Genomic DNA, 22943 nt, shown 5'->3' on the forward strand with positions numbered 1-22943 from the left:
TTTTCTAAAAAGCTGTTCATAAATTAGATTTGCACTTACCCAGTAAGATTTAGAAAGTCGGGAAGATGGGTTACCTGTTAAGAGCACTGTCCTTGGAGAGGATCTGGGTTCGATTCCCAGCATCCATGTGCTCCCAACCATCAGTAACTCCAGTTCCAGGGGATTTGACACCCTCTTCTGACCTCCAAGGTCACTTAATATTCATGGTGCAGACATGCATGAAGAAAAAAGTTCGTATTTATAAATAAATATGAGTATTTTAAAAATAAAAGATTTAGGGCTGGAGAGAGAACAGTGGCTAAGAATGCCCGCCTCTCCTCCAGAGGGCCTAGATTCCGTCCTAGCACTGGTGTCAGGCAGCTCTCAGCTGTAACTGTGACTGGTTACAGAGGCTTCTGGTGGTCCTGGGTACATGTACTTATGCACACAGAAACATATACCTATGCGTAATTTAAACATTTTTATCTTTATATTTATGTGTCAGTCTTTTGCCTACACCATGTGCATGTACTGCATGCAGAATCCAGCAGGAGGCACTGGCTCCCCTGGAACTGGAGTTTTGGATGGTTGTAAGCCAGTGTGTGGGTGCAGGGATCTGAACCTGCATTCTGAGGAACAGCAGCAAATGCCCTTAGCTACTAAGCCATCTTCTCCACCCCCAGTTTAAAATAAAAAATCTAATAAGAAATGTTGATTTTTTTCCCCCCAGGTAGTAAAAGAGACACTCACTTTACCATTGAGGACCTGAAGTCCCTAGGGTATCATGTCTGTGACACTCTTCTGGATTTCTGTGATCCTGACCAAACCAAGGTAAAAGTGGGGTTTCAAGAAGTGTTGTACCTGTACTCTGCTGAGTTTCACATGGGACCAGAGTCCACTCCTCCTCTTCTTCCTCCTCCCCCTCCCTCTCCCCCCTCCCCCTCCTCCTCCTCCTTCTTCTCCTTCTCTCTCTCTAAATTATACACACACACACACACACACACACACACACACACACACACACACAAAACCTGATGTTTTTTATCTGCAGAGAAAAATAGAACCCCTACCCTGTAACCGGCCAACAAATGGTAACCCTTGATAATCCCTTTGGCACCCTCTCCTAACTTACAGGTTTACTCCTGGCCACACTGAGCCTACTTCTTTTTCTAGTTCAGAAGAACTGCACACATGGCACACTCCCTTGGCTAAACTGCACACACGGCTTGTACTCCCTTGGCTAAAACTAACCCTGCCCTCTGCGCTAGTGGATGCCCCTGTAGCTGAGTAAGCTGAGGCCTTCACAGAAGGAATTACAGCTCACCCCATTGATAGACTAAGTGCCTTTTAGCATACACTCCAAACCATTTCGTGAATAGTCTCTAAAGCTGTCTTTCCCTCTGCCGTAGTACACACAGTGTCTACAAGAGCTTAAGGAGCTCCTACAACAGGAAATCAACAAAAAGTTGAATAACTTTGGACAAGATATGGATTTAGAAGGAAACTGGAGTGACATTCCTTTGTCTGACATTGAATCCAGGTAACAGACTTCATTTCAAAGAAAATCTGGGATTGGTAATATATCCCTGACATCCTTGATCCCAGCACGTGGGAAACAGAGGCAGGGGGATTGGGAGTTTAAGGAAAGCCCGAGTTTATATTTATGTGACATCCTGTCCTCTTGTTTATTTTTTTTAATCTATCAATCAATCGGTCTATCATCTATCTATGTTTATTTTGAGACAAGGTGCTACTGTATCCCCCTGGCTGGCCTGGATCTCACAGAGATCTGCCTACCTCTGCTGGATTAAAAGCATGTCCATGCAAATTCAGAGCATGTTCATGTCCCAAGACCTGGGCCAGGTGTGGAAGCACATTCCTTTCATTCCAGCCCTCTGGAGGGAGATGCAGGCATAGCTCTGTAGGTACAAAGCCAGCTTGATAGACATAGTAAGTCCCAGGGAAGCCAGGGCTATATGGAGAGACACCTCTATGAGAACCCAGAATCACAGCGTCACAAGAGCCTGTGGTGGAATATAAAAACCACTCTCTTCCTTGTCTTCTCCATTGTTCTGGTCCCTGGCAGTACCTTTGTAGATTACCTGTCTGATTCTAGGATGCAGGAGTGGGTCCAACGGGAATCTGAGAAGCCTAAGAACCCATTACCCCTTCCACTCCTCAGCCCACTGCATTAGACCCTCTCTATTTGCAGCCCGAAAAACCAAAGAAGTATCCTGTGTATGTTAGCTTACTGATACATAGAGCCCAGGAGAACCAACAGCAGGGATAGCCAGACGCTACACTATAGCTGACTCAGCAGGAACACTGACCTATTTAGCTAAGAAACAGAAGAAACAGTTTTCCAGTTTTCTACCAGAAAGTCTGATGCCACCAGGTTCTCCGGGGTCACCTGTCTGTTCTCACACTGCACATGAAGGCAGGCTTGGAATGGTGAGATTATTCTCTGTGTGTACACATGACTGACATTTTCTAGAACACAGTACAACTAATGCCTTGATATCCCTTTGCTAAAGTAGTCTATTATCTCCAAAAGAACTACAGAGCCTATTGTCCGGCAGCCTTGAGGGCTCCATCTTGACTGCAGAAGCCTTTGATAACTGCATACTGGAAGTTAGATGACAGAAGATAGGGCTTCCTTCCTGCTCCTATGTGGTGGGACTCCTCATTGCACACTGAGGAGAGGGAGCAAAATGGAGGGGAGAGGGGGGCACTGGGAACTGAACTTGGGTCCCCTGAAAGAGCAGCCAGTACTCTTAATCCCTGAACCATCTCTCCAGACCCCTCAAATTTTTCTCAGTGTTTTCTCTCTGTCCGTCTCTTTCTCTCCCCCTCTCCCTCCCTCCCTCCCCCCCTCCCTCCCTCCCTCCCTTGAGTGCTGGTATTTAGAAATCCATACCACCATGGCCAGCTGGTTTTTGCTTTATTGAGATGGAGTTTCAGATTGGACTCAAATTTAGCCGTCTTTCTGCTTCAGTGTTCCAAGTGCGGTGTCACAGTTGTGTGTCACTGCACCTGGCTAAAAGTTCTTGAAGTAATTCTTATGGTGTTTAGCCTGCTGATTTTTAAATCACGTTTATTTATTTACACATTCAGTGAGTTTTCCCAGAGTAACTGGTAGAATCCTGGCTTCTGGGAATTAGTATCATCTCAAAGGAGATGAAGAAGCAGAAGCCTCTATTCTCAGGGAAGTCACATTGCTCTCCCATGGCCCCTTCCGCCCTCTGACGTCACCTCTGCCCATCCGGCCAGCCTTCGCTTTGCTGTTATGATTGTGAATGCCCAGGTACAGAGCCTCTGCCTCCTTTAATACCCATTCTTTCCTTGTCTCTCTCTCTCTGTTTTCCCCTTTCGGTGCTAGCACGAGTGGCTCGGACAGCTCCCTCTCCGATGGCCCTCCCATTCGTCTACTGAACATCGTTGCAGATGAGGTGAGAGGGCGCTGATTCTTGTGCACACCCAAAACATTAAAAAACAAACAAACAAAAAACCCAAACCTGTAAAGTAACACAACACTAGATGATTGGGGAAATGTTCCAACCGTCCTAGAACCTTCAGGAAATAAAGCAATAGTTCTAGGGTGCTGTTCAGGAAGAAAGCACTTGCCTATCATGAGTGGCTTTCTGGTTTCAGTCACCTCAGAATACATCCCTAGCCAGTCATCCTTCCCCAGAGTATTTCACTGTGTCCTTTATATGGTCCTTGCTTAATCGCTGGAGTTTCTTTATGACAACACCAGGATGAATTTTGTAGCCACATGTCAGTGGTCAGAGTGATCCCCACCTGACCGTGTTATCGTGCCATCTGGTCTTGTGTCATAAATCACGCACATTTGGGTGTTGATCCACATCCATGGGACTCAGGCATGTTCAGTCAAGGAACAGCCTCTGGAAAGAAAGTGGCTGAGCTATTGACCCATTCTCCAAGCCAACAAACAAGGCCCACATGACAAGCTACTGTGTGCGCATGTGGACTGTTAGCTGAAGACTGCGTGTGAGGATGAGTATACCTCTGCCGCCCCTTCTGACCAGTTTCTCTGTAATTTCTGAAACAGCCAAATCAGAAGACGGTGTTAAAGAATCCAAAAAAGAAGAGACTTCAGACTAGAAAACAGCGGAATGAGCAGTACCAGAAGAGCTACTTGATGCGGGAGTTAAAGTTAACAGAAAACGCCCCAGTAAGCAGTCCCTGCTGTCTACATCTGCTTCTGCCACTTGTGTCCCACAGATGAAGCAGGAGACAGGGCTAGAGTTTGCTCCACACTAGAAGGGGGTGGTGGGAAGCAGGAGTGCTTTCTATTTTGAGGTCAGAGCACTTCCTCAGGTCCTCGGGTGTGTCTGAGCAGATTTCAGCCTTCCTCAACACACGGTTCCCCTCCTATGGGTTCCCCTCCTATGCTCAGGTACGGCAGGGCCAGGGCATGACTAAAACTGCTCCCACAAGAAAGAAGTGGGGTTGGGGTGTGTTAGCCAGGGCTCAGCTAGAGTGGCCGGGTGGTTGAGGTGAGGGTCAAGAGGGGGACACCTCTCCACCTTGTTTGTAGCTCCGGTACCCGCCACGGCCTCCCTGTCCAGACTCTTGCTTTCTAAAGAGAGGATGCTTTCAAGAGTGTTTGACTGGGTAGCTAAGGAATGGGTCAACTGAAAAAACTTCTCACTCAATCCTTATAGGGAAGGGCGAGATTTGTCTCTACTCTGCAAAAGCAGCCTACTTTTTTGAAAAGTCCAGAGAGTCCTAGCCCTTCAGTAAGGAGAAGTGAAAACCCAAGGCTCAATGAGGTAGTATTTTTGCTTGGCTCTTTGTCACAGAGATTCTCTGATTTCTCCAATTAGCACGTCAGTCCCACTAGGTGAAGAGCACAGTGGCCATCATGTCACCTGGAGGTGGAAAAGGATGCTTTGGATTACAAAACTGGAATCTTACATCAAATATTGATGATTTGTGATTTTATATCAAGAACATAAGAAAGAGGCTGCTCTACTTATCCATGCTTGCATCCATTCACACATCCACACATTAACAGACTCTGCCCCATGCCTACTGTACAGCAGGTCCTTTACTGGACGCTGAGGCATGCAGCAGTGAACAAGATGTCCTCCTTTCCTCAGAGAGTTCAGATGCTGCAGAGAAAGACACCCGGAGAAGGGGCACCCAGACAGCTGTCAGGACTTAGTCTTACAGCTGAAATCCTTGATTCTAACAGGATGTTGCCGCCTGCCTGTAACCCAGCACCTGGGAATTAGAAGCAGGGGACTAACATGAGACGTTCTACATGAGACGTAATATCAAAAAGGGGGGAAAGTGGATTTCAGAGAGTAATAGACAGCTCAGTAGTAGGAAATGCGTCTGGTATGTGCAGGCCTCTGCGTTCAGTCCTCAGCACTGCTCTAAACATTATTTTCTCAACTAGGCATAGTGACATAGGCCTGTAATACCAGCTCCTGGAGAGACTAAAGCAGAAGGACCACAAGTTCAAGGCAACTCTGGGTAACTTAGAGAGACCCTTCTCAAACTATGGAGGAAGAAGTCCTGAAAAGAGGGCTCAGCAGTTAAGAGTGCTTGCTGTTCCTGTAGAGGACCTGAGGTCCGTTCCTAGCACCCACACCAGGTGGCTCACAACCATCATAACTCTAGCTCTAGAGGATCTAATGCCTCTCCTGGTCTCCAATGTCACGTGATGTCGATGGCATACACACGCACATGCGAGTTTGTGCACACACGTACACATGCATGTGTACATATACACTTATAGAGATATTTACGCATATACACACATATAGATATAGATACAGGTACAGATACAAGATTTTGCTTTAAAGATTTATTCATTTCATGTATGTGAGTACACTGTCACTGTCTTCAGACACACCAAAAGAGGGCATTGGATCCCATTACAGATGATTGTGAGGAGCAGTCAGTGCTCTTAACGGCTGAGCCACCTCTCCAGCCCCTGTCAAAGATTTTTTTTAAAAGCTTTTAAAAAAGAAAACGAGGAAAGGACTAGGATTATTAGCTCAGTTATAGGGTACCTGCAGGTACACTGTAACATCACTGTAGGGGGCAGAGACTGGGAGACCCCAGGGCCTTGTCAACCAGCCAGTCTAGTGAACTAATGACCTCCAGGTTTAGAACAAAACTCTACACTCTGTCACTCTGGCCAACACATACTGTCATACACATCTGCCACACACACAATGCATATACAAAATACCTTCAGGCCACACGTATAAGTGCACATAGGAAACAATCAATTTTATGTTTACACTGGAATCCCAGCTCTAAGATATCTTGTAATATATAGGCACATATTCCAAAATCAGAAGAAAATAAACCCTGAAATTCAAAGCACTTGTGTTCCTAAGCATGCCTGCAAGCTCTCTATTGTAGGAATTACCCAATCAGCCAGGAACTCGGCTCCTGCTCTGAAACACTGAGGTGCTAACGTCTGCCATCTATGGTGGCTTAGCACTAGGTGGGAAACTAAAAGTCCCGGGCATGTAGTGACCACTGAATGAACACTAGTTTTCTTCTTCTGAGTTCTCACTTGTATTTGCTTTGCCTTGCCTCTTACAGGGCATTGTCCCCAGGAGTGAACACTCATGAACAAAAATCACAGAACCAATGTGTATTCAGTGTACCCACAGTGTTCACAAGGAGAACTTAGCAAGGATGTATTCATTTATTTTAGACACAGTTAAGTGGAAGAGAGAAGGGCACCTCCCTGGATCCACCACTGACCAGCCCTAAGAATAAAGAAAGAATTCAGGTACTTCCCCTCATTTATGCATACACATGCCAACAGTTAATTTTAGTTACTTTTTCTTTTCTTGTTTTGTTTTATTTGTGTGTGTGTGTGTGTGTGTGTGTATGTGTGTGTGTATATATTATAGTGTGTTTTGTTTTGTTTGAAACAGGTTCTCAACATATAGCCCCTGCTAGCCTGAAACTCATTATACTGATCTGGCTGGCCTCATAGACTTTTGGCCTCTGCCCAGCAACTGCTAAAATTATAGGTGTGCACTGCCACCCCCAGATGAATTAACTTTCTTACACATTGTGTTCCTGGATGGGTGGTGCTATTCTCCAGTGTTGCCTTCTCAGGTTTATTCTGCCCAGGCGAATGTCTAGGGCAGTTTGTACCCTCAGGCTCAAATCACCTGGCCACTCTGGGGCACAGCCCTCAAGATAGGACAGGAGTAGGAAAGGCTCATACAGAGCTAAAATCTGGATATCAAGAACTTAATTTTAACAAACCTCTCTCAGGCTGCCATCAATTCATAGCTCCATGGCAGTATGTCAGTTGAAACAGTGACACTGGCTATGTAATGTTGATACATGGAATGTCACAGTTGGTATGTATGTCTCATAGCCAGCATTGACAGTGATGACTCAAAACTGAAGTGTGTACATGGCTCATACAGTTTATGTTGCTGTAACAGAATGCCTGGGTCTAGGTAACTTATGAGCAAAAGGTATTGGTTTAGATTTTTGTTGTGTTGTGTTGTATTGTGTTGTTGTATTTTGTTTTTGAAACAGGGTTTCTCTACATAGCCCTGGCTGTCCTGGAACTCACCATCTAGACCAGGCTGAAGCCTGCCTCTGCCTCCCAAGTGCTTCAAGTGCATAGCAGCCTCACTATATAACAGTTTTTTCAGTAATTAATAAAGTCCCACAAAATAGCCCAACTCTGTTAGACTTAAATTTCTTGGTGAGCTCTTAAGGTCCTACCTCCCAATACCACCACAGTGAGTTCAGAGGAAACAGGCCACGTCTCTCTACACAGTCCTGGCTGTCACGGAACTCCCTATGTGATCAGGTTGGCCTCGAACTCACAGAGAACCATGTCTGCCTCTTGGGTACTGAGTTCGAGGCCAGCCTGATCACACAGGGAATTCCAAGACAGCCAGGACTGTGTAGACAGACCCTGTCTCAAAACAAACAAATAAACAAACAAAAACAAAAAAAAATATTATGGAGTAGTGAGATGGCTCAGCAGAGCCAGAGGACCCGAGTTCTGTTCCCAGCACCCACATGAAGGGTTGCAGCCATCCATTCCAGGGAAATCTAGCACCTTTGGGTGCATGTACAAACATCCAAAGCATTCATTTTATTTTATTGTAGAAAAAGTGTTTTATTACAGATAAAATAAAGATCTTATTTTTCAGTAAATAAAAACGTCAAACTAAAGAAAGCTACAGCAGAATAGTAAGTGGTGAGCTTGTCTTTATTCCTCATATAGCAGTATTGCTCCAAGCCTGTAGATAACAAAACCATACACACAACTAAAACATGCCAACTAGCCTGGAGCGTGAAAGTGAATCCTGTTGTCAATGGGCAGGATGGACACCAGGCAAACCTTTATCATTACTCCATCTTCTGGGATTTTCTGTGGAGTCTTTTTCTAACGGGAATTCTTTTTACCTACCATGGCATGTCAGATATCGAGTTGGAAATGTGGGGCAGCCATCTTGGCATGCTAAGTCTTCCTTTCTTTGTGTAATGTTGGCAGACAGCGTATAGAAAACAGTCCTTCCACTTCCCGGATCAACTGTTGCCCATAGACCTCTACTTTGCTGAGAAACTAGGTCAAATTCCTGACTCACCTCTGCCCTGCAATAGTGTTAATTGTTTTGGTGTTGGGGAGGAAATGCAAATGTTTCTAACTCCTATTTAGTAAGACCAACCTCAAGCCTAAAGATAACTTAGAAATTGCAACAGAAGGTGAATTCAACTCTTTTATCTTGTTTATGCAGAGTAAGAAGCCAGGCTTTACAGCATCATGCTCTCCAAAGAGAAGCACAAACTCCAGCCTAGGGCCAGCTCCAGATGTGAAGCCAAACTGGTCTAAGACTAGATACTCTGCCACAAGGAAGGACCATGCCACCATGGCCGTGTACCCATCCTTGCATATATACACATACCCATAAGTGTGCTCTTGCTGCGACACACAGCTGCTTCCTCCAAAGGTTTTGGGTAGTTTTGTTGGTTTGTTTTGTATGCAATGCTGGGGACCAAACCTCTAGGGCACTGAGCATACTAGGCAAGTGCTTTACCATTGAGCTGTGTCTCCAGCCCTCCTGAAAAGTTTATGGGTTATACACATCTTATAAGGGGGAAATCTGTGAATAAAATGGAAACTCTATTTATGGTATACTGTGTTGTACACTCACCACACACTGACCTTCTCTGGTCTTCCGCTGTGCACTGTCCTTAGATGCATGCCTTGTTACCTCGTGAATTTGTTAGGGATTTTTTTTTTCCTTAGATGAGATTATATTTTGATGTATAGAAAAGCCTTTATTGAACGCTGAAGCCTGTACACATAAAAAGACAGAACAGTGTATATACTTCATTTTAACCAATAGATGTTCTCTTTAAAGTTAGATGCAAATCAGTTTTAAAAGATCGAGCTGTTTTAAGTGTGTTTTGGGAATGTGCCATATGAAAAAGTCTTGTATCGAAGTTTTCAAATGGTGACTGACCAGTCAGACTGTGGTTATATTAGGTTTGCTTAAAGTAAGGTATTCCTACATAGGAAAAAAATAATTACATGTATTACTTAGAATTTAATGTTGCTTATATTATGTTCAACAAGGTTGTGTAAGTTTTTAACTCAGTGATTAAAATTCTTTCTCTCTTGTTACTTCTCCTTGATTGTTTTACTACATAATCTTAAGTCATACAGCCAGCCATGTGTTTTTTCCTTGATCCTTCATGAGCACCAAGCACAGACGTCCAGCGACACGCCCTGTCAGAATCCAGAGTCCCATTAAAGACGAGTCACTCAGGTGAGTGTGGTGACACTTGCCCATGACTTGGGAGGCATAAACCATGAGTTCAAGGCCAGTCTGTTCTACATCCCAAAGTCTAGGCCAGCCAGGGTTACAAAGCAAGACCTTGTACATAAAAAGGGAGAAGGTGTCTACTTCAAGCTAGGTATGGTGGCTCATATGTAACTCCATCACTGAGTTAGGAGACTTGCTGTGAATGTAATACTGAGTTACTGAGTGAGACTCAATAGACAGGGATCACCTCTGCTCATGTAGGCCAACTCCTCTGTTTACTTCTTTTATCTTCTCACATTAGAGTGGAAGTTTCCTACCATGTTTTTTTCATTTGTATGTATATATGTTCATGTTTGTGTGGATGCACATTCGTGTATGAATATGTATGTGATAGTTTATATATACTTGATTCAGAGAATGGCACTATTAGAAGGTGTGGCCCTGTTGGAGTAGGTGAGTCACTGTGGGTGTGGGCTTTAAGATCCTATCCTAACTGCCTGGAAGGCAGTGTTCTGCTAGCAGCCTTCAGATGAAGATGTAGAGCTCTCAGCTCCTCCTGCACCATGCCTGCCTGGATGCTGCCATGCTCCCACCTTGATGATAATGGACTGAACCTCTGAACCTGTAAGCCAGCCCCAATTAGGTGTTGTCCTTATAAGAGTTACCTTGGGGTTGGAGAGATGGCTCAGAGGTTAAGAACCCTGGCTGTTCTTCTAGAGGTCCTGAGTTCAATTCCTAGCAATCACATGGTGGCTCACAACCATCTGTAACGGGATCTGGTACCCTCTTCTGACCTGCAGGCATACATGCAGGGAGAATATTGCAAATGTAATAAATAAATAAATCCTTTAAAAAATTAAAAATAAAATAATTAAAAAAAAAGAGTTACCTTGGTCATGGTGTCTATTCACAGCAGTAAAACCATAACTAAGACAGAATGGATATATGCATGTGTGTGTGCAAATCCATGCACGTTTGTACATGTCAACGTATGTGTTCATATGTGCATCTATGTTGTGTGTGCATGTTAGGTGTGCACACCTGTGCATATACATGTTCATGTATGTGTGCATGTGGTGTACCTAGCTCCAGTCTTGCCTTTGGGGCTGCATGGCCACTGGGAGTTTCATTACCATCTGGTGGCAGCATACCCTTTTCTGTTTGATTTTTAAATGTTCACTTACTTAGTGTGCATATGTATGAGCACATGCATGCACAGTGCACCTGTGGAAGTTAGAGGACAACTTGTGGGCGTTGGTCTTCTCCTTCCACCGAGTGGTTCTTAGAGATCAAACTCAGGTCACCAGGCTTGGCAGTAGGGCCTTAAACTATTAGTGAGCCTTCTCACCAGCCCCCTTTTCTGGTGTTGGAAAGGCGAAGTGACCACAGCTCTTGCTTGCTGTCTACATCTTTCTTTCTTTCTTTCTTTCTTTCTTTTTTTTTTTTTTTTTTTTTTTTGGTTTTTCAAGACAGGGTTTCTCTGTGTAGCCCTGGCTGTCCTGGAACTCACTCTGTAGACCAGGCTTGGCCTCGAACTCAGAAATCCGCCTGCCTCTGCCTCCCGAGTGCTGGGATTAAAGGAGTGTGCCACCACACTCGGCTTACAGACCAGTCTTATGAAGGCATTTCCTCAGTTGAAGTTCCATTTCTCAAATGACTTTAACTTAGGCCAACTTGACTGAAAACTAACCAGCACAGCCTTCAAGGTACAGTACTTTAAGCTGAGCATGGTGAATACCTGTGATCCCGGCACTCTAGAAGCTGAGACAGGAGGTCATAAGTTCAAGACCAGCCTAGACTACAGATCAAACTCTATTTTGGGATGTGTGTGCAAGAATTTTGAAGAGCTACCAGATACCTGACAACTCAGAGTCTTCCATGATCACCAGCTGTAGTTATGTTGCCACAAAATTTTGTCAAAGACATCCTCGTTCATTTTCTGAAGCTGTAACTGAGTACAGGAGATGGGATAGTTGATGAATAAAGGAATCTCATTTTGAGGGCACTGGTCTTGAGAGAAGATCTGATGCAGTTTAGGCTGGCCTTGAGTTCACTTCTTTGTAGGGAGGATAACCTTGAATTTCTGGTCCTCGTGCCTCCCTCCACCTTGGGACTTCTAAGTCTACAGACTTGAGCCACTGTGCCTAGCAGAAAATTTCTTATGATTAAAGAGTCTACAAAATCCCAAGGTAAAACAGCCACATTTAATGAGGAGCTAGCTCTTCACTGGGGGCAACATTGAGTCCCAAGGCAATAAAACCTTCACATCACTGAACGGAACAGGTGTGCCCGGGAGATCTTGATTTTCTCACAAAATCCTTCCCTTGTTAATTAATTCATTCATCTACAAACCCACCCACCATCCTGACCCAATCACCCACCAAAGTCACACCTCCAAATATCACTAACACTGCCACACTGGAACCAAGTTTACAACACATAAGACTTGGTGGGAAAATGCCACACGAAATGTTCCTCTCTACAGAAATAGAAATGCTAACTTCAGGTTTTCCAAGCTGTTCTCACACTAATTCTGGCTTCATTATCTAGAAGAGCAGAGCTGTTTCCAGGTCAGAGACTTGACACCTTCTTCCCCAGATGCCTTTTAAGCTGCAAAGCCCACTTAGTCCTTTAACGTATGACGTCAGAGCTAAGTATGGTGGTGAGGGCCTGTAAGCCATCCTAGCACTTGGGATGTGAAGGTAGGAAGATCAGGAGCTGAAGTCCAGCCTCAGCTATGTAGTGAGTTCAAGGCCTCCTAGGTTGCATGAGATCTTGTTTAAAAAAAAAAAATTGTGTGTAGACTCAATTTAATTGTACTAACCAAATTTGACTTGTGACATTTTTGTCCGTTTTTTTCTCTTTTCTTTTTAAAAAGATTTATTTATTTATTTATTTATTTAAGTACACTGTAGCTGTTCAGATGGTTGTGAGCCTTCATGCAGTTGTTGGGGATTGAGGTTTTTTTTTTGTTTTTGTTTTTGTTTTTTTTAAAGATTTATTTATTTTATGTGAGTACACTAGCTGTCTTCAGATACACCAGAAGAGGGCATCTGATCCCATTATAGATGGTTGTGAGCCACTATGTGGTTCCTGGGAATTGAACTCAGGACCTCTAGAAGATCAGTCAATGTTCTTAACCACTGAGCCATCTCTCCAACCCAGGAATTGAAAATTTTAGGACCTCTGCTCACTCTGATCAGACCTGCTCGCTCCAGTAGACCCCACTCGCTCTGGCCCAGAGATTTATTATTATACATAAGTATACTGTAGCTGACTTCAGACACACCAGAAGAAGGGTGTCAAATCTCATTACAGTGGTTGTGAGCCACCATGTAGTTGCTGGGATTTGAACTCAGTACCTTTGTAAGAGCAGTCAGTGCTCTTACCCACTGAGCCATCTCACCAGCTCCCCCCCCCCCTTTGGTTTTTGGTTTGTTTGGGTTTTTTTGGTTGTTTGGTTGTTTGTTTGGTTTTGGTTTTTGCAGACAGGGTCTCTCATTCTATATCCCTGACTGTCCTGGAACTTGCTCTGTAAACCAGGCTGACCTCAAATTCAGAGTTCTGCCTCCTTCTGCCTGCCAAGTGTTGGGATCAAAGGTGTGTGCCACCACCACCCAGGCTTCTCTCCCTTTCTTAGTGGAGTATTCCTGCGGAGGCAAACTTATCTCTGTTAATACTTGCCACGATCTAATATCTTTATCCTATTCTTCACCTGAAAAGCTGCCTCAGCGAGTATTTAAAAACCTGGATCTATTTTTTGTGGTGTGTTCTGCCTAAGCTCTGTGCAGTTGTCCTGTCTTCTTTACAAACCAGATTTTCATGTGACGTCAGACTCAGAAAGGCATGTGTATGTTGATTAACAAAGCTACAGTGGCAAAGCCACATCCAGGTTAATGAGCATGTAATGAAGATCATAAAAAAAATGTAAATAAACAACTGACAACTGGATTAGGAGAGGGATGTAAGAGAACCATGAGCTGCAGGCCAACCTGAGCTACATATGGAATCCAGGCCAGCCTTGATTACAAGACTTGTCAGAGAGAGACAAGGTGGGATTGTCTAGGAATTCAGATAAAGGACTAAGAGATGGCTCAGTGGTTAGAGTGCAAGTCTGTGTTCTGGGGACGATCACCAGAGGAAGTGTGCCTAGGCATGCAGGCGCCCTCAGCAGCCCAAAGATGCCCTGGAGCTGAGGTCCACATGGCTGTGAGCTACCTGTGCTGGGAATCAAACCCAGGTCCTCTGAAAGAGCAGCCAGTGCTTTTAACCACTGAGCCGTCTCTCCAACTCCCCCAAACCATTTTTATGATGAAAATAATGTGTCAAATTCCCTTCTGGATTTGTGAACAAACTATACATAAGACATTAATGAATTTCATTCATGTTTAGACTTGGGTTTCATCCCCAAGACATTTTGTTAGATATGTGCAAAAAGTCTAAGATCCTAAAACGTACATGATAGAAAGCGCTTCTGGCCCTGAGCCTTTCAGATAAAAGATGTTGAACTGGTGACGTTCCCTAAAAATTCCAGTTCGAGTTTGACATGTTGTCTCTATCAATGTTCTATTGCTGGGAAGAGACACCACGACCATGGCAAATCTTATAAATGAGAGCATTTAACTGGGGCTGGCTTACAGTTCAGAGGTTCAATCCTTTGTCGTCATGGCAGGAAGCATGCCAGCATGCAGGCAGACATGGTGCTGGAGAGGAACTGAGAGTTCTACATGTAAATCCATGGAGAGTGGGGGGTGGCAAAAGCTGTAGGCCTGGCTTGGGCTTCTGAAACTGCAAAGCCCAACCCAAGTGATGCACTTCCTCCACCAACAAGGCCACATCTACTCCAAAAAGGCCATATCTTCTAATGTTACTCCCTAAGCATTCAAATACATGAGCCTATGAGGGCCACCATGCCTGTCTACCCAAGATGGGGTTTTCCCACTAATTCTGTCAGTTGTAAGAATGCGTGGAGCCGTGAGTGACTTCTGAACTGTGCTAAGTACAACAGCACATAACCACTGTTCCTGGCCCTGTGCTTAGGTAGCAAACACAAACTAGCACACACAGGCCAGCCAGACATCTTGCACTGTGGTTCAGGCATTCCCAGCTCGGAATTCAGAACACCTGGATCTGATGCCCTCTTCTGGTATATGAAGACAGCTACGGTGTACTCATATAAATAAATAAATCTTAAAAAAAAAAAAAAAAAGAGGTGCTGGTGAGAAGGCTCAGCGGTTAAGAGCGCCGACTGCTCTTCCAAAGGTCCTGAGTTCAAATCCCAGCAACCACCTGTTGGCTCACAACCATCCGTAACAAAAATCTGATGCCCTCTTCTGGAGTGTCTGAAGACAGCTACAGTATACACACATATAATAAATAAATAAATAAATAAACAAACAAACAAACAAATAGATAAATCTTTTAAAAAGAGAGAGAGAAAGAGAGCGATCATAGCCACACTCCCATCCCATCATGTGTGCAAATCCACTCTCACACACAGACACATAGAACAAATGCATAGCAAGTAAAGACCCAGAGCAATTGGGTAGCTCCCTTCCCAACCTGGAGGGTTTGGTTTGGTTTGTTTGTTTGTTTGTTTTTCGAGACATGGTTTCTCTGTATAGCCCTGGCTGTCCTGGAACTCACTCTGTAGACCAGGCTGGCCTCGAACTCAGAAATCCGCCTGCCTCTGCCTCCCAAGTGCTGGGACTAAAGGCGTGTGCCACCACTGCCCGGCTGTTTTTGTTTGTTTTATTTTGCTTTTTTGTTTGTTTGTTGGAGACAGGATCTCATTATATACTTCTCTGGCTTGAAACTCACACATAGACTAAGCTGGCCTTGAACTCAGAGAGAGTGCCAGTGTAGGGCTTCCAGGAGCTGTGGCTAGAGGTACGTTGCCATGACCAGCATCTAACCTATTCTTTTGAGGAAGGGCTTCTCCTTGAATGTGAGGCTCACATTTTCTCTGCTTGCCCTATCAAATGTCATCTCTCTACCCTTTGCTGGTCTGGAATTACAGGTGTGTACAGAATATCTGGTTTGTTGCCGGTCCTGGGATCTGAACTCTGGTCCTTATGATCTCAAAGCAAGCACTCAACAGCAAAGCCATCTCTCTATTCCATCCTTGAACTTCTGACCCTCCTGCCTCTTCTGCTGGGATTATAGGCATGTATCACCAAGCAGGGTTTATCTGATGCTAGAGATTGAGTTTAGGCCTCATGCATGCTAGGCAAAGGACACCTACTCAACTGTTTTAATTACTGTTCCATGATGAAAGCAGCTTAGAAAAGAAAGGATTGGGGCTGGTGAGATGGCTCAGTGGGTAAGAGCACCCGACTGCTCTTCCAAAGGTCAGGAGTTCAAATCCCAGCAACCACATGGTGGCTCACAACCATCCCTAACGAGGTCTGACTCCCTCTTCTGGAGTGTCTGAGGACAGCTACAGTGTACTTACATATAATAAATAAATAAATAAATAAATAAATAAATAAATAAATAAAAGAAAAGAAAGGATTTACTTGGGGCTCGCTTACAGTTTCAGAGGGTTAGTCTATGACCAGCATGGCAGCAGGCAGGCAAGCATTACACTGGTGCAGTAGTTGAAAGCTTTCATTGAATCCACAAGCCTGAGGGAGAAAGAAATGAAGACTGGGCCTGGTGTGGGATTTTGAAACCCCAAAGCTCACCTCAAGTGACACACATCCTCCAACAAAGGCGTATCTCCTATTTTTTCATTACCCTCTCCATCAGACATTCAAATCTATGAGCCCACAGAGGTCATTCTCATTCAAACCACCACAGCAACTAAGGTATATCTCCGGCTCCCTTTTGTTATTGTTCATTTGCTTGAAAAAAGGCCTAGGCTGACCTTGAACTCCTGATTCTTCTGTCTCCATCTCTTGATTTCTGGGATTGCAGGTCTGTGCCACTGGGTTGGGCTGTCTTCCTGAGATTTAAAGTGAAGTTACTACAGGGGCTGGAGAGATGACTCAGTGAATTAGAGCACAGAGGACTGTGGCTCAATTCCCTGCACCTATGTGGTAGCTCACAATTAGCTGTAATTTCAAATCTTTAGGATCTGTACACATGTATACATACATACATACATACATACATACATACATACATACATGCAAACCACACAGACACAAAATGAAAATAAAAAAATAGATCTTTAAAGTGAAGAGACTGCAGGTGGAACTTTGCTGAGAGTCCCTTGGTCTCAGTGAAACCTCACTCATTTGATCACTGCTCTTTGCTGTTAGTTATATATTGCACAAGGGTGCTATAGAAAGTGTCCTTCTGCAGCCTAGGCCACAAAGGTTTCCCTGGTCAGTCTTTTCAGTCCTTGGTTGTAGCCAGGTCTCTTTGTTTGCTTTGAGTACAGATCCGTTCAACCAGGTTTAGCATAACCTATCTCACTTCATGACCACCCAAACTGACTATCCCTAGAGCATTGTATCCATCAGTCAGAGGTCACTTCAGCAAGCCCGCCCAAGCCCTAGTCACTCCCCTTTCTGCTCCATCCTGCTGAACTCCATGGCCTTGACGTCAATCACTCTCTTGCCAGCACTCCAGCATCCTTGCCCTCTGTCTTCCTACCACCTCCATCTGGTAGTTCCCCAACTTTGGCTCAGCCATCCATCCCAGCCATCTGTCTTCTCTGTGCCTATCCTATCCTGCCAAGAAGGCTGCAGGAAAACACGCCTTCGGGCCACTACAGATGCATTGCTTGCTGCTCTGAAACGTACCCTCTGCTTCCGGGTGCTCCAGCACCCTCAGCTTTCACATCTCCCACTTTGCTTCAAGCCTCCTACCCCCAATAGGACGCCATCTTCCTCAGCAGTGCTGGGTGACCAGAGTAGGAGGAAGATTCAGACAAATTCTAAACTTTCTTTGTTAAGTTTGTGTTTCATGATGGTGAAATGGTTGAGAAACATTTTAGCCAGGTGTGCTGGCTCACACCTTTAGTCCCAGCACTTGGGAGGCAGAAGCAGTTGTATTTCTGAGTTCAAGGCCAGCCTGGTCTACAGAGGGCATTCCAGGAAAGCCAAGACTACACAGAGAAACCTGTCTAGAGTAAAACAGAATAAAAAAGTATTTTACTTTATTAAATTATATTGAAGAGTAAAAATTTATAATTTTAGGTCTTATAGTATTGTAGTATCTAAGTTCAAGAAATTCAGGGCTAAATGTTATGAATAATAGACCCAGGCGGGTCCAGGCACAGCCAGACCCACCCTGTAGCTGGGAACGTCCGGCCATAAAAGATAAAGAAAAGAATGCAGGAACTGACCAGGGCCATCAAAGCCAACTAAATGGCCATCTGGCAGGATAGCACCTCCCGGGCGGCGTCTCCCTCTAGCCCACCATAAATCATACATTAACCAGGTGTCCTGCTGACCTCGATAAGTCCCAGGCCCTTGTGCCTCCCTACGCCTTAGCTGGCACATACTACCATGTTAACTTATAATCTCCCCGCTGATGTTTGAATAAGCCAATCATGTGTAACCACGCCAATTCTTTCTACTCCTCCCTTTTGGTTTATGATTTTTGCCTTTATAAGCCTGTAAAAAGTTCAGGCTGGGGTCGAACTCCTCTGCCCCCTGCATGAGTCTTGACCCCAGTATGCTGGTTTGAGCACTCCTTCGTTGTTTGTGTGCCATTAAAACCTTGTGTGGTTACAACAAGTTTGGTCTCAGCGTCTCACTGGGTGTGCGCCTTCCCGAGGCTTAAGTAAGGGTCTCCCTCCGGGGGTCCTTCAATATGACTAGATTATTGTTATATAACTGAACAAATAAATAGATGAGTTGATAATAAGACCAGGATATTTACTTTGGAAGTAAAAAAAAGTATGGAGGGGGGCGAAAAACCACACTTTGAGAATGTGTTGGAATTGAAAGTACCAGTGACCTGATTTCTCTGCATTCATTCTCAGTACCTATGGGTGATTGATTTTAGAAACCCCTGTGAATGGCAGAATCCAAATGTGCTCAAGTCCTTTAGTGGGGAGATGGCTTAGTAAAGTGCTTATTATCATTAAAGCATGAGTGAAGTGAAAACTGAAGGGTTCTTTGGAGAGTCAGTTGTGTTGGAAGGTGTTTGGCTAAGGCAAACACATGAAGGAGTGTTTTCCTGAAGTGGACACAGGTGAAAGACTAAGGCAGACTTGTGAAGGAACGTTTCACTGAAGCAGACACAGAAAAGAGGACGTTCTGCTAAAGCAAGCACGTGAAAAGACACGTGATGAAGGATTCTTTGCTAATAACACATATGCATTGGCCCACCTTACATTGCGTAGTTGAGCTCTGCTTGTCGGGACTACTTGGACTCGGGCTGATTGGATGCAGGAGCTGAGGCAAGGCACATGGAGGACACGTGATGTTTGGATGGTATAAATAGGACTTAGAGTGATGGAGACAGAGCTTGGCATGCTAGTACAACTAGCTGTGCAACACTTGTGGGTCCTGAGTCTTCGCTTCCCTGAGAGGCAGAGCAGAAAATTTCTCCAGGAATCTCTCTGGGTTCCTCTTGCTGACTCAAACCGGGCTGGCTGTCTCTGCTAGGTTGTGTCACGACCATTGCTAATCCAACTCTACCAAACTGGACTGCTGGTGTACCCATGAAGTGTTTGTGAGTGGATCAAGCTGCTGCTGGTGACCTGTGAACTGAACTGCTGGTTTCCAGACAACACAGATGGGAGTTGTTCCAAAGAACCTTTCTAAACAGGCCCACTTCCCTGCACCCCTCCACCCCAGTCTCCTTTCTTTCCCACTACCTCTAGTAGGTGGTGGGCTAGAAGGGAGGTTAAAGCATTTAAGAACAATCGTTAGAAATAGGACTTGAAAAGACTGAAGTTACACATGAGGACTTGGGTCAGATGTTCTGCCCTCATGTAGATGACGCCGGGCTTGGTGGTGCACGCCTTTAATCCCAGCACTCAGGAAGCAGAGGCAGGCGGATTTCTGAGTTCGAGGCCAGCCTGGTCTACAGAGTGAGTTCCAGGACAGCCAGGGCTATAAAGAGAAACCCTGCCTCGAAAAACCAAAAAAAAACCAGATGACATGGTGCACATCCGTGACCTTCGTGCTGAGGGCTCCAGAGACAGGCAGATACGGTCTGGCTGAACCAGTGAGCTCCAGGTTCAGTGAGAGACCCTGTCTCAGAAAACTAAAATAGCTGGGCGTGGTGGCGCACATCTTTAATCCCAGCATTTGGGAGGCAGAGGCAGGTGGATTTCTGAGTTCGAGGCCAGTCTGGTCTACAGAGTGAGTTCCAGGACAGCCAGGGCTACACAGAGAAACCCTGTCTCGAAAAAAAAGAAAAAACAAAACAAAACAAAACAAAACAAAACAAAAAAAGAAAACTAAAATAGTGAGTGGCTAAGGAAGATATCCAGTGTTGACCTCTTCACACACACAAATACATACTCCACCCACACATAATATTGTAGGCTGGGGTATAGTTCAACCAGAGCATGTGTTTAGAATGTGGCTTGCCCTGTGTTCAAATTACAACGTATAAAACAAAAACCAAACACATGTGACCAAATAAGGGGCTGAAGAGATGTCTCAGTGGTGAAGAGCACTTGATGCTCTTACAGAGGACTTGGATTTAGTTCCCAGCACCTACATGGGCAGTTCACAAATGCCTGTATCCAGGTCCAGAGGACCTGACACTTTCTGGTCTCAGACAAACACACTTTTTAAAAGTCCAAGTAAGGGGCTGGAGAGATGGCTCAGCGGTTAAGAGCACTGGCTACTCTCCCAGAGGTCCTGAGTTCAATTCCTAGCTATGACACAACTATCTGTAATAGGACCTGATGACCTCTTCTTGGGTGCATGAAGGAAGACAGCATACTTGTATCCATAAAATAATAAATCTTAAAAAAGTAAGCAAAACAAGTCCAAGTAATACAGTATGGTGCTTGCCCCCGTACACTTTCGTCCCCTATAAATGACTGATAACATGGGATGCAAGGGAGTGATGTGGAAACTGTATTATCCTATAGTATTCAGGGAATGTTGATTCTAGGAAGTCTGTGCATGCTTAGCACAGATGCAACCTTTCCTGATTGTCTTCTAGGGCAGGGAATTGAATTTAGGGCTTTACATTTAGCAGACACGCAGTCTACCACTGAGCAATAGTCACAGCTACTTTTATGGAAGTTTGTTCTTAAAAGGACTGGTTGAGTGCCAGAAAAATGGCTCATTGGTTAGGGCATATTTAAATCTGACAAACAAGTTCTATCCCCAGGTAGTATAAAAGAATGACCCATGAAAGATAGCCTCTATGCCCTACCATATAAATAAACAGATAGATGATAGATAGATAGATAGATAGATAGATAGATAGATAGATGATAGGTAGATAGATAGATAGACAGACAGATAGATAGATAGATGATAGGTAGATAGATAGACAGATAGATAGATAGATAGATAGATAGATAGATAGATAGATAGATGATAGGTAGACAGATAGATAGCTAGACAGACAGACAGACAGACAGACAGGTTTCAGTTCCTATTTCTGGGCTCTCACAGACCTGCTTGCAGTTTAAATAAGACACGTGGTTTATATAGTTTAAGCTGTTGACCTTATACTGGGGCAGCTCATACAGCTAGCTCATCTAAACTTAACCTACCTCACCTCCCCACGTGGTTCTCACTACCTGCTTACAGTTCTATTCTGTCTCTTCTGTTCTCTTTCATGTCTCTCTCCACCGCCCCGTCCAGAAGGCCTAACCCCATAGTTCCTGCCCCACGTCTGGCCTTTAATATACAACAACCATATGTCAGACTGAACTACTCAACACCAAGACGACGTCCGATCCATCTCTTAGGGTTGCCTGACCTTCATCTTTTGGGCAGATGAGGAAGGACAAGCATTTGGATATAGAAAATGGGTGAAAGGTCACAGAAATGAAAAAACCAAAATTCTGCCTGCACTTAGCTATCTGCCAGTACAAAATTAACAACTGAAGATACAGGGACACATCTTCAAACAATGTAAAGGAAGGTCACCCCAATATCTCTCTCTTTCAGTCCAAGAAATGGCTTTTATCTCTAACAGCAATGAACTATATACAGTAAGAACAATTCTGACAACTATCAGGTAAGAATTACCTTCACAGTGTCCAGTCCATTTGTATTTGGCAACCTTGGAGAAAGTACTCCACTAGGTATCTTATCTTGGTGATACCAAAGTTCTGTACCTAAATCGATTTCTTATCACCATTTAAGTTTATTATCCTCTCACATCTAGGAAAAGATACAGGAGAAGTTGGTAACTTGCATTTACCAACCTTAAAACTTCTTTTTAGACCCTCAAGCACTTTGTTAGATCATAAACAATGTAAGCTTTTATGTCTTTAATCTTTATGACCTTTATACCTCCTTTGTGGATTTTCTTTTATTTTTAATTTGATTATAAGGAAAATATGAGCCTGGAACTCCCTAGTCTTCAATCTCACCCGTGTAAGCAGGAAGTGCAAAGCGAGCAGCTTCTGCATCTTTAAAGAACGGAGACATCACCGACTAACTGCTTCCTGGCAGGGACCCAAGGCTCCTGTATTAATGGCGCATCTACCTTCGGCTGCCAGGCCCAGCTTTGACAGACTTTTCTGTGAAGCAGAAATTTTGAAGGGTTCTCTTATCTTGTCACAGCAAAGTGGGGCAATCAACTTCCCCATGTCCTGCATGTCCCCAGTTTGGACAGTGTGCTGTCAGCAGGCGAAGAAAAGGGCAGTTTACAGCCCAGTGTCCAGCTTTGCCACATTTGAAGCAAGTGCCAGGTGGAGAGTCTTCTGTGCCCATCATCATCTTTGGGGGAGATTAGGGGTGCTGCCAGGAACTGATGTGTCTCTCTGTATGAAAGGCCTTTTGTTATTAAAACATCTTAAATGCCATATTCTGCAGATCTCTGAAGTGTTTGAGGACCACCTATCTATATAAAGTAATCTAAATAGAACCATGTTGCTTGTTTCTAGCTATTTTCTTTCTGCATAACTTTGAAAACAAATACAGGGGGCTGAATAACATTTATTTCTGTATATAACTAAACTCGCACCTAACGTGACTACAAATTTAAATGTCTACAGGTGGCTGATTTCTAACTTGCATTTCTTAATTACTCTTAACAATTTACAACAGTAGCTGT

At 44.2% G+C, this 22943-nt stretch overlaps 1 protein-coding gene across 26 annotated transcripts in view; it reads left to right on the forward strand.

The window, feature by feature from the left end:
* The window catches only part of Agbl2 (ATP/GTP binding protein-like 2), a 51753-nt gene that overhangs the window by 23905 nt on the left and 4905 nt on the right, over positions 1 to 22943 (forward strand). For 9 of the 26 annotated variants that reach the window (XM_006499630.3, XM_006499632.2, XM_017318926.2 and 6 more), the window contains 7 exons: positions 710 to 810; positions 1389 to 1519; positions 3359 to 3428; positions 4052 to 4174; positions 4668 to 4775; positions 6686 to 6763; positions 8751 to 9644. In XM_006499630.3, the coding sequence (XP_006499693.1) occupies positions 710 to 810; positions 1389 to 1519; positions 3359 to 3428; positions 4052 to 4174; positions 4668 to 4775; positions 6686 to 6763; positions 8751 to 8924 (785 nt within the window). In that variant the 3' untranslated portion in view covers positions 8925 to 9644. The other 17 variants (XM_006499640.1, XM_006499643.1, XM_011239579.2 and 14 more) reach the window with 13 other exon arrangements.

Source organism: Mus musculus, chromosome 2, assembly GCF_000001635.26.
Source record: "Mus musculus strain C57BL/6J chromosome 2, GRCm38.p6 C57BL/6J".
NCBI lineage: Eukaryota > Metazoa > Chordata > Mammalia > Rodentia > Muridae > Mus > Mus musculus.